At 52.3% G+C, this 13,304-nt stretch overlaps 1 protein-coding gene across 2 annotated transcripts in view; it reads right to left on the bottom strand.

Moving 5' to 3' along the window:
- Nucleotides 1–13,304, bottom strand: part of LOC123992186 (glycophorin-C-like) — a 61,217-nt gene that overhangs the window by 32,162 nt on the left and 15,751 nt on the right. Inside the window, exon 2 of one of the 2 annotated variants that reach the window (XM_046304906.1) lies at nt 6,682–6,897. In XM_046304906.1, coding sequence (XP_046160862.1) covers nt 6,682–6,763 — 82 coding nt within the window. In that variant the 5' untranslated portion in view covers nt 6,764–6,897. The remainder of the gene's footprint in view (nt 1–6,681; nt 6,898–13,304) is intronic. The other variant, XM_046297262.1, reaches the window with a different exon arrangement.

The raw sequence follows: 13,304 nt of genomic DNA, 5'->3' as shown, positions 1-13,304 counted from the left end.
TTGGTGATGTGTAACCCCACACCTTTGATCTTGCTACAATGCTTATTAGTAACTGGAATAAGCAATTTCATAGATGTGTCATATGCATCGTCTGGTTGCTCCTCATTACGGACCAGCAAATATTCTTTACGTCATCAACAAATGATTCACTACAAAACTTATTGAATGACCTCTTAAACTATATTAGGCCCAGCCTTTGGAACTTAGGTTTTTCTACAGTAAAAACCCTGAAGGTCAACGTAGAGGAAGGGGAAAATCTCGCTAGCGCCACGGCTGAACGCACTGCTCCAGCAGCCCAAACAATTCAAGGTCTGCCTTGCTGTCATCTCTCAGCTCCTTTGAGACACATGCTTTCATGCTAAAAATGGAGAGTCTTCATTTTTCTGTGTCCTTTCCTTACTCTGTCTGAGATGCTACATAAAGGTCTCTGAACTACAACAGAGGTTAGTGTGCGGGGGTTTGTGTTCGGGGGTATAGCTCTATCTCCATGTCTGGGGAAAATTATGGCTGCCGTCTTAGGGCCTCCAAACCAACTGTGCTTTTTCACATTGTTTAACTTATTTTGTACATAATGTTGCTACCACGGGGACAGATGGATTACCAGGACGTGTACTCAGAGCATGCACAGACCAACTGGTAAGTATATTCACTGACATTTTCAACCTCTCCCTGACCGAGTCAGTAATGCCTACAGGTTTTAGACTACCATAGTCCCTGTGCCAAAGAAAACAAAGGTAACTTGCCTAAATGACTACCACCCCATAGCACTCATGTTGGTAGCCATGAAGGGCTTTGAAAGTCTGGTCATGGCTCACACCAAAACCATCCCGGAAACCCTAGACCCACACCCATTTGCATAACTCCACAGATGATGCATTCTCAATCGCACTCCACACTGCCCTTTTCCACCTGGACAAAAGGAACACCTATGTGAGAATGCTTTTCATTGACTACAGCTCAGCGTTTAACACAAAAATCATCACTAAGCTAAGGATCCTTGGACTAAACACCTCCCTCTGCAAATGGATCCTGGACTTCCTGATGGACCACCCCCAGGTGGTAAGTGTAGTTAACAACACATCTGCCACGCTGATCCTGAACAAGGGCACGCTCGGGTGCGTGCTTAGTCCCCTCCTGTAAAGCACAAGCACAACTCCAACACAACAGTGGTAGGCCTGATCACAGACAACTGAGACAGCCTATAGGGTGGCGGTCAGAGACCTGGCAGTGTGGTGCCAGGACATCAACCTCTCCCTCAACATGAGCAAGACAAAGGAAGTGAATCGTAGACTACAGGAGAAGGAGGGCCAAACATGCCCCCATTCACATCGATGGGGCTGTAGTGAAGTGGGTCGAGAGTTTCAAGTTCCTTGATGTCCACACCACCAACAAACTATTATGGTTCAAACAATACAGTTGTGAAGAGGGCATGACAACACCTTTTCCCCCTCAGGAGACTGAAAAGATGTGGCATGGGTCCCCAGATCCTCAAGAAAGTTCCACAGCTGCACCGTCGAGAGCATCCTGACCGGTTGCATCACAGCCTGGTATGGCAACTGCTCGGCGTATGACCGTAAGGCACGACAGAGGGTAGTGAGTACAGCCCAGTACATCACTGGGTCCAAGCTTCCTTCCATCCAGGACCTGTATACTAGGCGGTGTCAGAGGAAGACCCAGAAAATTGTCAAAGACTCAAGTCACGCAAGTCATAGACTGTTCTCTCTGCAACTGCATGCCAAGCAGAACTGGATTGCCAGACAAGTTTAGGTCCAAAAGGCTCCTTGACAGCTTCTACCCCCAAGCCACAAGACTGCTGAACAATTAATCAAAGGGCCGCCCAGACTATTTACACTGACATGAATATTTGCTTTACTATGCATAGTCACTTTACCCCTACCTACATGTACAAATGACCTTCTTTAACCTGTACACCCGCACATTGACTTTGTACAGGTCCCTCCTGTATTTAGCCTCCACATAGACTCTGTACAGGTACCCCCTGTATATAGCCTCCACATTGACTCTGTACAGGTACCCCCTGTATATAGTCTCCACATTGACTCTGTATAGGTACCCCCTGTATATAGTCTCCACATTGACTCTGTACAGGTACCCCCTGTATATAGCCTCCACATTGACTGTGTACAGGTTTCCCCAGTATATAGCCTCCACATTGACTCTGTACAGGTATCCCCTGTATATAGTCTCCACATTGACTCTGTACAGGTACCCCCTGTATATAGCCTCCACATTGACTCTGTACCGGTACCCCCTGTATATAGCCTCCACATTGACTCTGTACAGGTACCCCCTGTATATAGCCTCCACATTGACTCTGTACAGGTACTCCCTGTATATAGCCTCCACATTGACTCTGTACAGGTACCCCCTGTATATAGCCTCCACGTTGACTCTGTACAGGTACTCCCTGTATATAGCCTCCACATTGACTCTGTACAGGGTACTCCCTGTATATAGTCTCCACATTGACTCTGTACAGGTACCCCCTTGTTAAACAGCCACCACTAACACTGAGTGGCTGCTGCCAACACACTGTCATTGACACTGACCCAACTCCAGCCATTTTAATAATGGGAATTGATGGGAAATGATGTAAATATATCACTAGCCACTTTAAACAATGCTACCTTATATAATGTTACTTACCCTACATTATTCATCTCATATGCATATGTATATACTGTACTCTACATCATCGACTGCATCCTTATGTAACACATGTATCACTAGCCACTTTAACTATGCCACTTTGTTTACTTTGTCTACACACTCATCTCATATGTATATACTTTTACCATCTACTGTATGCTGCTCTGTACCATCACTCATTCATATATCCTTATGTACATGCTCCTTATCCCCTTACACTGTGTATAAGACAGTAGTTTTGGAATTGTTAGTTAGATTACTTGTTGGTTATCACTGCATTGTCGGAACTAGAAGCACAAGCATTTCGCTACACTCGCATTAACATCTGCTAACCATGTGTATGTGACAAATAAAATTTGATTTGATTTGATTTGATTTATAGCCTCCACATTGACTCTGTACAAGTACCCCTGTATATAGCCTCCACATTGACTCTGTACAGGTACCTCCTGTATATAGCCTCCACATTGACTCTGTACAAGTACCCCCTGTATATAGCCTCCACATTGACTCTGTACAAGTACCCCCTGTATATAGCCTCCACATTGACTCTTCTATACCCCCTGCATATAGCCTCCACATTGACACTGTACAGGTACCCCCTGTATATAGCCTCCACATTGACTCTGTGCAAGTACCCCCTGTATATAGCCTCCACATTGACTCTGTACCGGTACCCCCTGTATATAGCCTCCACATTGACACTGTACAGGTACCCCCTGTATATAGCCTCCACATTGACTCTGTACAAGTACCCCCTGTATATAGCCTCCACATTGACTCTGTACCGGTACCCCCTGTATATAGCCTCCACATTGACACTGTACAGGTACCCCCTGTATATAGCCTCCACATTGACACTGTACAGGTACCCCCTGTATATAGCCTCTATTACTTTACTGTGTTACTTTTTAACCTTTTATTTTTCACTAGTTTATTGGTAACAAAAATCGAATTCTTGATTTCTTGAACTGCATTGTTGGTTAAGGGATTGTAAGTAAGCATTTCACAGTAAGGTCTACACCTGATGTATTTGGGGCATGTGACAAATAACATTTTATTTGATTTAATGTTTCCATGTCTGTTCTTTGTTGCAAAAAGTTAGCATGGTACAGTACCTACGCGCACCAATAACACACATAGAGGGCCTATTTTCTATAGTAGGCTAATGAGTACTGAGAGCCACCAGACCAGCTGACTGACAGCCACCGGACCAGCTGACTGACAGCCACCAGATCAGCTGACTGACAGCCACCGGACCGGCTGACTGACAGCCACCGGACCGGCTGACTGACAGCCACCGGACCGGCTGACTGACAGCCAGCAGAGCTGTTTCTGCAAACAAAAAACATCAGGCACTGGCTGCTTCACAGACACTGCTTTTGTACAACTACTACCAGCTGGTTGCAAAACAGACACTGCTTTTGTACAACTACTACCAGCTGGTTGCAAAACAGACACTGCTTTTGTACAACTACTACCAGCTGGTTGCAAAACAGACACTGCTTTTGTACAACTACTACCAGCTGGTTGCAAAACAGACACTGCTTTTGTACAACTACTACCAGCTGGTTGCAAAACAGACACTGCTTTTGTACAACTACTACCAGCTGGTTGCAAAACAGATCATTATTCTTCAACACATATTCAATGTGTCCTGGCCCACAATTGGTGCTTGTTGAGCAAATGGATTGTTAACAGTCCTGCATACATATAGAGGATCAAATGTACATACACCTTCGTGTGTGGTTAAATCAACCTTGTATTCAGGGTTGTGTGTGCAGTCAGCGAGCTATAAACTCAAAGCCTTACGTAAAAAAACAAACAACAGAATGCCTCACTCTGCCAGTTGTTTATTTGACCTCAGCAACAAGATGTCCCCTACAAGGTCATATTGCAGTCGTACGGAGAAGGATACATCACTACACAAGGATGAGTCCAATGCAATGTTATGACTGCCACACACATCTACTTCATTTGAGGTTCACAAACGTTGCCCTGTGCTATAGGTAGGGAATGATTCAACCTGTAGACATGGTGGCATGTAATTGTCAATTAACATTACAATTTGCCCCATAGCACTTTAGGAACATCAGCAGCCAAGCTTGATGGCACATTTTATGCTCGCTTAATCATGATCATTTCACAGAGAGAGTTACTCATCCTCACTCAAAAGTGAGTCCCTAAAGTTGGGTCTTTTTCCCACGGATTCTGAAATAACCGGACCTCTTTTGTTTCAACTTCCTGTCAGTAGTTACTGCACTGACTTCCTGTCAGTAGTTACTGCACTGACTTCCTGTCAGTAGTTACTGCACTGACTTCCTGTCAGTAGTTACTGCACTGACTTCCTGTCAGTAGTTACTGCACTGACTTCCTGTCAGTAGTTACTGCACAATATCAAATGAAATCTTAAAGCCTTCAAATATTATTTTACAGATTTTTTGGGGGAGGGGGGTGTGCTGAGTAAAATGAATCTGTGACGAGGAGAAATAATAAGTTGTGCACAGGTAAATCATGTAATGTAGCGGAAGACCATTATATTTGCTGCTGTCGCTCCTCTGTTACCAAAATGAAGTTTAAAAAAAATGCATCAACAGAAAATAGGAACAGTCAAGTCCTGAAAGACCGATTTAGCTGTCTCTGTCATTGTGTAGCCTACAGGTATATTGTGTGATAAGACTTGCTATTACATTATTACCTTAAATGTTTGAGAGTACGATGTATGGAGAGAAAACGGGATCTAAGCACTGGCTGGAGAGATTAAAGCCAATGGCGGACGTGGTAGTGTTCTCCACATTCCAATCACAGCCTCCCTTTGTGGTTCCACCATTTATCCTGAAACCCACAGAGATGTATATACACGGTAACTGGCTACTACATTTTCAGCCAGGGATGCTAGGGTACAAGCCTGAGAAATTTGCTTTGCTTCTCATATCTAGTCAGATTAACTGTTTGTCATTGCATCGCTAATGAGAGTGTACATTTTTTCTCATAATGCGATTGCGCCTTGTTAAATCAGAGATAAAAGTCCCATTAAACAGCAGTGTTAAAGTGCCTGGTTGTGAGAGCTGTTTTTATCCTGCAGGTTTCAAGTTGCCTCTCTGGCAATGGGTCCCTTGCTGTCAGGCCAGGGCCCGGGGATCTGAGAAGGTCTATATTCACACCTGTCATATCGCCTGGCTGCTCCGTCTCCCCGACACCCGAGGAGACAACAGTAGCATGCACAAGGGACAGCATAGCTGGAGTCTCCCCCTGACTTTGAAAAGTGAAAGCATTTCTAACAGACAAGCATCTACCCCCTTTTCCTCCATATTTGTGTGCCTCAGGTATTTTTCTATACATAACCATACACCTCCAGCATCTATTTGGTCTGATAGCAGGTGGCAACCTGTCTGTCAAAGCATATTCAATAATTCATACAGTTTAACAATTGTATCATTCTTCTTCCTGCTCTGTCAATGTTTGGCCACTTTACAAGGCAGATCCTGACAGGAAACACATGGGTGGAGTAAAAAAAATGAACAAAAAAACCCTGTCAAATTCAACTGAACAAAACGGAGTAAAATAAAACAGCTGCTTGCTGTCGTCCATTTTCTTTTTCTTTTCTTCTTCTTGATTGCAAACACTCCTGACCTCCCAGTTATACGGGCAGCACTCAACATGCCTCTTGGACCACCACGTGTTGGATACATGTTATGCTTCAGGAGTTCTCTCTCTCAGGGGTCAACAAGGTCAGTGGTCATGTGCTTTACAATGTGGAGTATGGGGGGGTTGTGTCAGGAGTTACAGTACAGCGAGTCTGTTTCAGTACTACTCCAAACTCTTCTCCTTTGTGTTTTACAGTGCAGCAGCAGAGGATGACACAGCAGTCAGTCATTGTGGAATGTCACGCATGCTTAGGGATTATTCTGATCTGCAAGACCCAGGCCACCAGGCAGCTCAGACAGGTAAAGAGTGGTGTGGTGTGTGGTGGTTCAACGGTACCAGACCTGACCGTGGAAGAATACTCACTGGTTGGCATGAGTTGTGTCATGGCTTCTGGTTTCGCTTGGTCCGGGGTCGCGTTAAAGGCCACAGCCGTGGAGTTCTCCATGTCAAGCAGAGCGGGTGTCAGGCAGGACGTCAGGAGAGGGGGATTGAGCGGGACAGCTGACAGGGAGAGGAAGAGAAGGAGAAAGAGAGAGAGAGAGCAATAGAGAGACGGAATTTGGAGGGTAAAGGGGGATCCTGAAGGAGGAGTGTAGGGGTATTACTCGGTTTTCTGTATCAAATCTCTATAAGTATGGAAGTCAGAGGAAATAGTATATTAATCTCTCAATCTCTCTTAGTCTGTTTGGTATAGGTGAAATAAACTTCTACTGAACACACACACACACACACACACACACACACACACACACACACACACACACACACACACACACACACACACACACACACACACACACACACACACACACACACACACACACACACACACACACACACACACACACACACACACACACACACACACACACACACACAGTTGCGCTGTTGCACTCACTAGATCATGCTGTTCTGTCCCAGACGTAGGTATATGAATAACAGATCACACCTCTCATTTCTAAATAGACAATATCTAAGAAGTTTTGCAAGTATCTCACTCCAAACTGTCAATCAAATCACAGTGGGTCGTGGCTCACCAAGAATCTGAGGCTACCTATCCTATTCCATTCCCTTGGACGTAGTCCATAATCCCTCCTCCCTCCCTCTGCTTCCCTGTATCTGCAGCCTGCTGCTGACCCAACACCTTTCTAACAAACAGAGGAAGTGCAGCTTTGAGGAAGCATGGAGCCCAGCCTTATCACAGTCAAACAGTCAGATATACAGTTTACTCTTGAGAGCTGAATAACTCTCCACTTACCCCCCTCACCCCTGTCTGTCCTGTCTGCTGTCTTCCCTGTCTGTCCTGTCTGCCGTCTCCCCTGTCTGTCCTGTCTGCCGTCTCCCCTGTCTGTCCTGTCTGCCGTCACCCTGTCTGTCCTGTCTGCCGTCACCCTGTCTGTCCTGTCTGCCATCTCCCCTGTCTGTCCTGTCTGCCGTCACCCTGTCTGTCGTGTCTGCCGTCACCCTGTCTGTCGTGTCTGCAGTCTCCCCTGTCTGTCCTGTCTGCAGTCTCCCCTGTCTGTCCTGTCTGCCGTCTCCCCTGTCTGTCCTGTCTGCCGTCTCCCCTGTCTGTCCTGTCTGCCGTCACCCTGTCTGTCCTGTCTGCCGTCACCCTGTCTGTCCTGTCTGCCATCTCCCCTGTCTGTCCTGTCTGCCGTCACCCTGTCTGTCCTGTCTGCCATCTCCCCTGTCTGTCCTGTCTGCCGTCACCCTGTCTGTCGTGTCTGCAGTCTCCCCTGTTTGTCCTGTCTGCCGTCTCCCCTGTCTGTCCTGTCTGCCGTCTCCCCTGTCTGTCCTGTCTGCCGTCTCCCCTGTCTGTCCTGTCTGCCGTCACCCTGTCTGTCGTGTCTGCAGTCTCCCCTGTTTGTCCTGTCTGCCGTCTCCCCTGTCTGTCCTGTCTGCCGTCTCCCCTGTCTGTCCTGTCTGCCGTCTCCCCTGTCTGTCCTGTCTCCCGTCACCCTGTCTGTCCTGTCTCCCGTCACCCTGTCTGTCCTGTCTGCCGTCACCCTGTCTGTCCTGTCTGCCGTCACCCTGTCTGTCCTGTCTGCCGTCACCCTGTCTGTCCTGTCTGCCGTCTCCCCTGTCTGTCCTGTCTGTCGTCTCCCCTGTCTGCCGTCTCCCTTGTCTGTCCTGTCTGCTGTCTTCCCTGTCTGTCCTGTCTGCCGTCTCCCCTGTCTGTCCTGTCTGCCGTCTCCCCTGTCTGCCGTCTCCCCTGTCTGTCCTGTCTGCCGTCTCCCCTGTCTGTCCTGTCTGCCGTCACCCTGTCTGTCCTGTCTGCCGTCACCCTGTCTGTCCTGTCTGCCATCTCCCCTGTCTGTCCTGTCTGCCGTCACCCTGTCTGTCGTGTCTGCCGTCACCCTGTCTGTCCTGTCTGCCGTCTGTCCTGTCTGTCCTGTCTGCCGTCTCCCCTGTCTGTCCTGTCTGCCGTCACCCTGTCTGTCCTGTCTGCCGTCACCCTGTCTGTCCTGTCTGCCATCTCCCCTGTCTGTCCTGTCTGCCGTCACCCTGTCTGTCCTGTCTGCCATCTCCCCTGTCTGTCCTGTCTGCCGTCACCCTGTCTGTCGTGTCTGCAGTCTCCCCTGTTTGTCCTGTCTGCCGTCTCCCCTGTCTGTCCTGTCTGCAGTCTCCCCTGTCTGTCCTGTCTGCCGTCTCCCCTGTCTGTCCTGTCTGCCGTCACCCTGTCTCCCCTGTCTCCCGTCACCCTGTCTGTCCTGTCTGCCGTCACCCTGTCTGTCCTGTCTGCCGTCACCCTGTCTGTCCTGTCTGCCGTCACCCTGTCTGTCCTGTCTGCCGTCTCCCCTGTCTGTCCTGTCTGTCGTCTCCCCTGTCTGTCGTCTCCCGTCTGTCCTGTCTGTCGTCTCCCCTGTCTGTCGTCTCCCCTGTCTGTCGTCTCCCCTGTCTGTCCTGTCTGCCGTCACCCTGTCTCTCCTGTCTGTCGTCACCCTGTCTGTCCTGTCTGCCGTCTCCCCTGTCTGTCCTGTCTGTCGTCTCCCCTGTCTGTCGTCTCCCCTGTCTGTCCTGTCTGTCGTCTCCCCTGTCTCTCGTCTCCCCTGTCTGCCGTCTCCCCTGTCTGCCGTCTCCCCTGTCTGCCGTCTCCCCTGTCTCTCCTGTCTCTCCTGTCTGCCATCTCCCCTGTCTGTACTGTCTGCCGTCTCTCCTCTTTGCCGTCATCCCTGTCTGTCCTGTCTGCCGTCACCCTGTCTGTCCTGTCTGCCGTCTCCCCTGTCTGTCCTGTCTGCCGTCTCTCCTGTCTGTCGTCTCCCCTGTATGTCCTGTCTGCCGTCTCTACTGTCTGTCGTCTCCCCTGTCTGTCCTGTCTGTCGTCTCCCCTGTCTGCGGTCTCCCCTGTCTGCGGTCTCCCCTGTCTGCGGTCTCCCCTGTCTCTCCTGTCTCTCATGTCTGCCGTCTCCCCTGTCTGTCCTGTCTGCCCTGTCTGCCCTGTCTGCCATCTCCCCTGTCTGTTCTGTCTGCCGTCTCCCGTCTGCCATCTCCCCTGTCTGTCCTGTCTGCCGTCTCCCCTGTCTGTCCTGTCTGCCGTCTCCCCTGTCTGTCCTGTCTGCCGTCTCCCCTGTCTGTCCTGTCTGCCGTCTCTCCTGTCTGTCCTGTCTGCCGTCTCCCCTGTCTGTCCTGTCTGCTGTCTCCCATGTCTGACCTGTCTGCCGTCTCTCCTGTATGTCCTGTCTGTCGTCTCCCCTGTCTGTCCTGTCTGCCGTCTCCCCTGTCTGTCCTGTCTGCCGTCTCCCCTGTCTGCCGTCTCCCCTGTCTGTCCTGTCTGCCGTCACCCCTGTCTGTCCTGTCTGCCGTCTCCCCTGTCTGTCCTGTCTGCCGTCTCCCCTGTCTGTCCTGTCTGCCGTCTCCCCTGTTTGCCCTGTCTGCCGTCTCCCCTGTTTGCCGTCTCCCCTGTCTGCCGTCTCCCCTGTCTGTCCTGTCTGCTGTCTCCCCTGTCTGTCCTGTCTGCCATCTCCCCTGCCTGCCGTCTCCCCTGTCTGTCCTGTCTGTCGTCTCCCCTGCCTGTCTTGTCTGCCGTCTCCCCTGTCTGTCCTGTCTGCCGTCACCCTGTCTGTCCTGTCTGCTGTCACCCTGTCTGTCCTGTCTGCCGTCTCCCCTGTCTGTCCTGTCTGCCATCTCCCCTGTCTGTCCTGTCTGTCGTCTCCCCTGCCTGTCTTGTCTGCCGTCTCCCCTGTCTGTCCTGTCTGCCGTCACCCTGTCTGTCCTGTCTGCCGTCACCCTGTCTGTCCTGTCTGCCGTCTCCCCTGTCTGTCCTGTCTGCCATCTCCCCTGTCTGTCCTGTCTGCCGTCTCCCCTGTCTGTCCTGTTTGCCATCTCCCCTGTCTGTCCTGTCTGCCGTCCCACCTGTCTGTCCTGTCTGCCGTCACCCTGTCTGTCGTGTCTGCCGTCTCCCCTGTCTGTCCTGTCTGCCGTCTCCCCTGCCTCTCCTGTCTGTCTTCACCCTGTCTGTCCTGTCTGCCGTCACCCTGTCTGTCCTGTCTGCCGTCACCCTGTCTGTCCTGTCTGCCGTCTCCCCTGTCTGTCCTGTCTGCCGTCTCTCCTGTCTGTCGTCACCCTGTCTGCCCTGTCTGCCGTCTCCCCTGTCTGTCCTGTCTGTTGTCTCCCCTGTCTGTCGTCTCCCCTGTCTGTCGTCTCCCCTGTCTGCCGTCTCCCCTGTCTGCCGTCACCCTGTCTGTCCTGTCTGCCGTCTCCCCTGTCTGCCCTGTCTGCCGTCACCCCTGTCTGTGCTGTCTGTCGTCTCCCCTGTCTGTCCTGTCTGCCGTCTCCCCTGTCTGTCCTGTCTGCCGTCTCCCCTGTTTGCCGTCTCCCCTGTCTGTCCTGTCTGCTGTCTCCCCTGTCTGTCCTGTCTGCCGTCTCCCCTGCCTGCCGTCTCCCCTGTCTGTCCTGTCTGTCGTCTCCCCTGCCTGTCTTGTCTGCCGTCTCCCCTGTCTGTCCTGTCTGCCGTCACCCTGTCTGTCCTGTCTGCCGTCTCCCCTGTCTGTCCTGTCTGCCGTCTCCCCTGTCTGTCCTGTCTGCCGTCTCCCCTGTCTGTCCTGTCTGCCGTCTCCCCTGTCTGTCCTGTCTGCCGTCTCCCCTGTCTGTCCTGTCTGCCGTCACCCTGTCTGTCGTGTCTGCCGTCTCCCCTGTCTGTCCTGTCTCCCCTGTCTGTCCTGTCTGCCGTCTCCCGTCTCTCCTGTCTGTCTTCACCCTGTCTGTCCTGTCTGCCGTCACCCTGTCTGTCCTGTCTGCCGTGACCCTGTCTGTCCTGTCTGCCGTCACCCTGTCTCCCCTGTCTCCCGTCACCCTGTCTGTCCTGTCTGCCGTCACCCTGTCTGTCCTGTCTGCCGTCACCCTGTCTGTCCTGTCTGCCGTCACCCTGTCTGCCCTGTCTGCCATCACCCGGTCTGTCCTGTCTGCCGTCTCCCCTGTCTGTCCTGTTTGCCGTCACCCTGTCTGCCCTGTCTGCCGTCACCCTGTCTGTCCTGTCTGCCGTCTCCCCTGTCTGTCCTGTCTGCCATTTCCCCTGTCTGTCCTGTCTGCCGTCTCCCCTGTCTGTCCTGTCTGCCGTCTCCCCTGTCTGTCCTGTCTGCCATCTCCCCTGTCTGTCCTGTCTGCCGTCTCCCCTGTCTGTCCTGTCTGCCGTCACCCTGTCTGTCGTGTCTGCCGTCTCCCCTGTCTGTCCTGTCTGCCGTCTCCCCTTTCTCTCCTGTCTGTCTTCACCCTGTCTGTCCTGTCTGCCGTCACCCTGTCTGTCCTGTCTGCCGTGACCCTGTCTGTCCTGTCTGCCGTCACCCTGTCTCCCCTGTCTCCCGTCACCCTGTCTGTCCTGTCTGCCGTCACCCTGTCTGTCCTGTCTGCCATCACCCTGTCTGCCCTGTCTGCCGTCTCCCCTGTCTGTCCTGTCTGTTGTCTCCCATGTCTGTCGTCTCCGCTGTCTGTCGTCTCCCCTGTCTGCCGTCTCCCCTGTCTGCCGTCTCCCCTGTCTGCCGTCACCCTGTCTGTCGTGTCTGCCGTCACCCTGTCTGTCGTGTCTGCCGTCTCCCCTGTCTGTCCTGTCTGCCGTCTCTCCTGTCTGCCGTCACCCTGTCTGTCCTGTCTGCCGTCACCCTGTCTGTCCTGTCTGCCGTCTCCCCTGTCTGTCCTGTCTGCCGTCTCTCCTGTCTGTCGTCACCCTGTCTGTCCTGTCTGCCGTCTCTCCTGTCTGTCGTCTCCCCTGTCTGTCCTGTCTGTCGTCTCCCCTGTCTGTCGTCTCCCCTGTCTGCCGTCTCCCCTGTCTCTCCTGTCTCTCCTGTCTGCCATCTCTCCTGTCTGTCCTGTCTGCCCTGTCTGCCATCTCCCCTGTCTGTCCTGTCTGCCGTCTCCCGTCTGCCATCTCCCCTGTCTGTCCTGTCTGCCGTCTCCCCTGTCTGTCCTGTCTGTCGTCTCTCCTGTCTGTCCTGTCTGCCGTCTCCCCTGTCTGTCCTGTCTGCCGTCTCCCCTGTCTGTCCTGTCTGCCGTCTCTCCTGTCTGTCCTGTCTGTCGTCTCTCCTGTCTGTCCTGTCTGTCGTCTCCCCTGTCTGTCCTGTCTGCCGTCTCCCCTGTCTGCCGTCTCCCCTGTCTCCCCTGTCTGCCGTCTCCCCTGTCTGTCCTGTCTGCCGTCTCCCCTGTCTGTCCTGTCTGCCGTCTCCCGTCTGCCATCTCCCCTGTCTGTCCTGTCTGCCGTCTCCCCTGTCTGTCCTGTCTGTCGTCTCTCCTGTCTGTCCTGTCTGCCGTCTCCCCTGTCTGTCCTGTCTGCCGTCTCCCTGTCTGTCCTGTCTGCCGTCTCTCCTGTCTGTCCTGTCTGTCGTCTCTCCTGTCCTGTCTGTCTCCCCTGTCTGTCCTGTCTGTCGTCTCCCCTGTCTGCCGTCTCCCCTGTCTCCCCTGTCTGCCGTCTCCCCTGTCTGTCCTGTCTGTCGTCTCCCCTGTCTGTCCTGTCTGCTGTCTCCCCTGTCTGTCCTGTCTGCCGTCTCTCCTGTCTG

Source organism: Oncorhynchus gorbuscha, linkage group LG01, assembly GCF_021184085.1.
Source record: "Oncorhynchus gorbuscha isolate QuinsamMale2020 ecotype Even-year linkage group LG01, OgorEven_v1.0, whole genome shotgun sequence".
Classification (NCBI taxonomy): Eukaryota; Metazoa; Chordata; class Actinopteri; order Salmoniformes; family Salmonidae; genus Oncorhynchus; species Oncorhynchus gorbuscha.
This window is presented reverse-complemented; position numbering and strand designations above follow the sequence as displayed.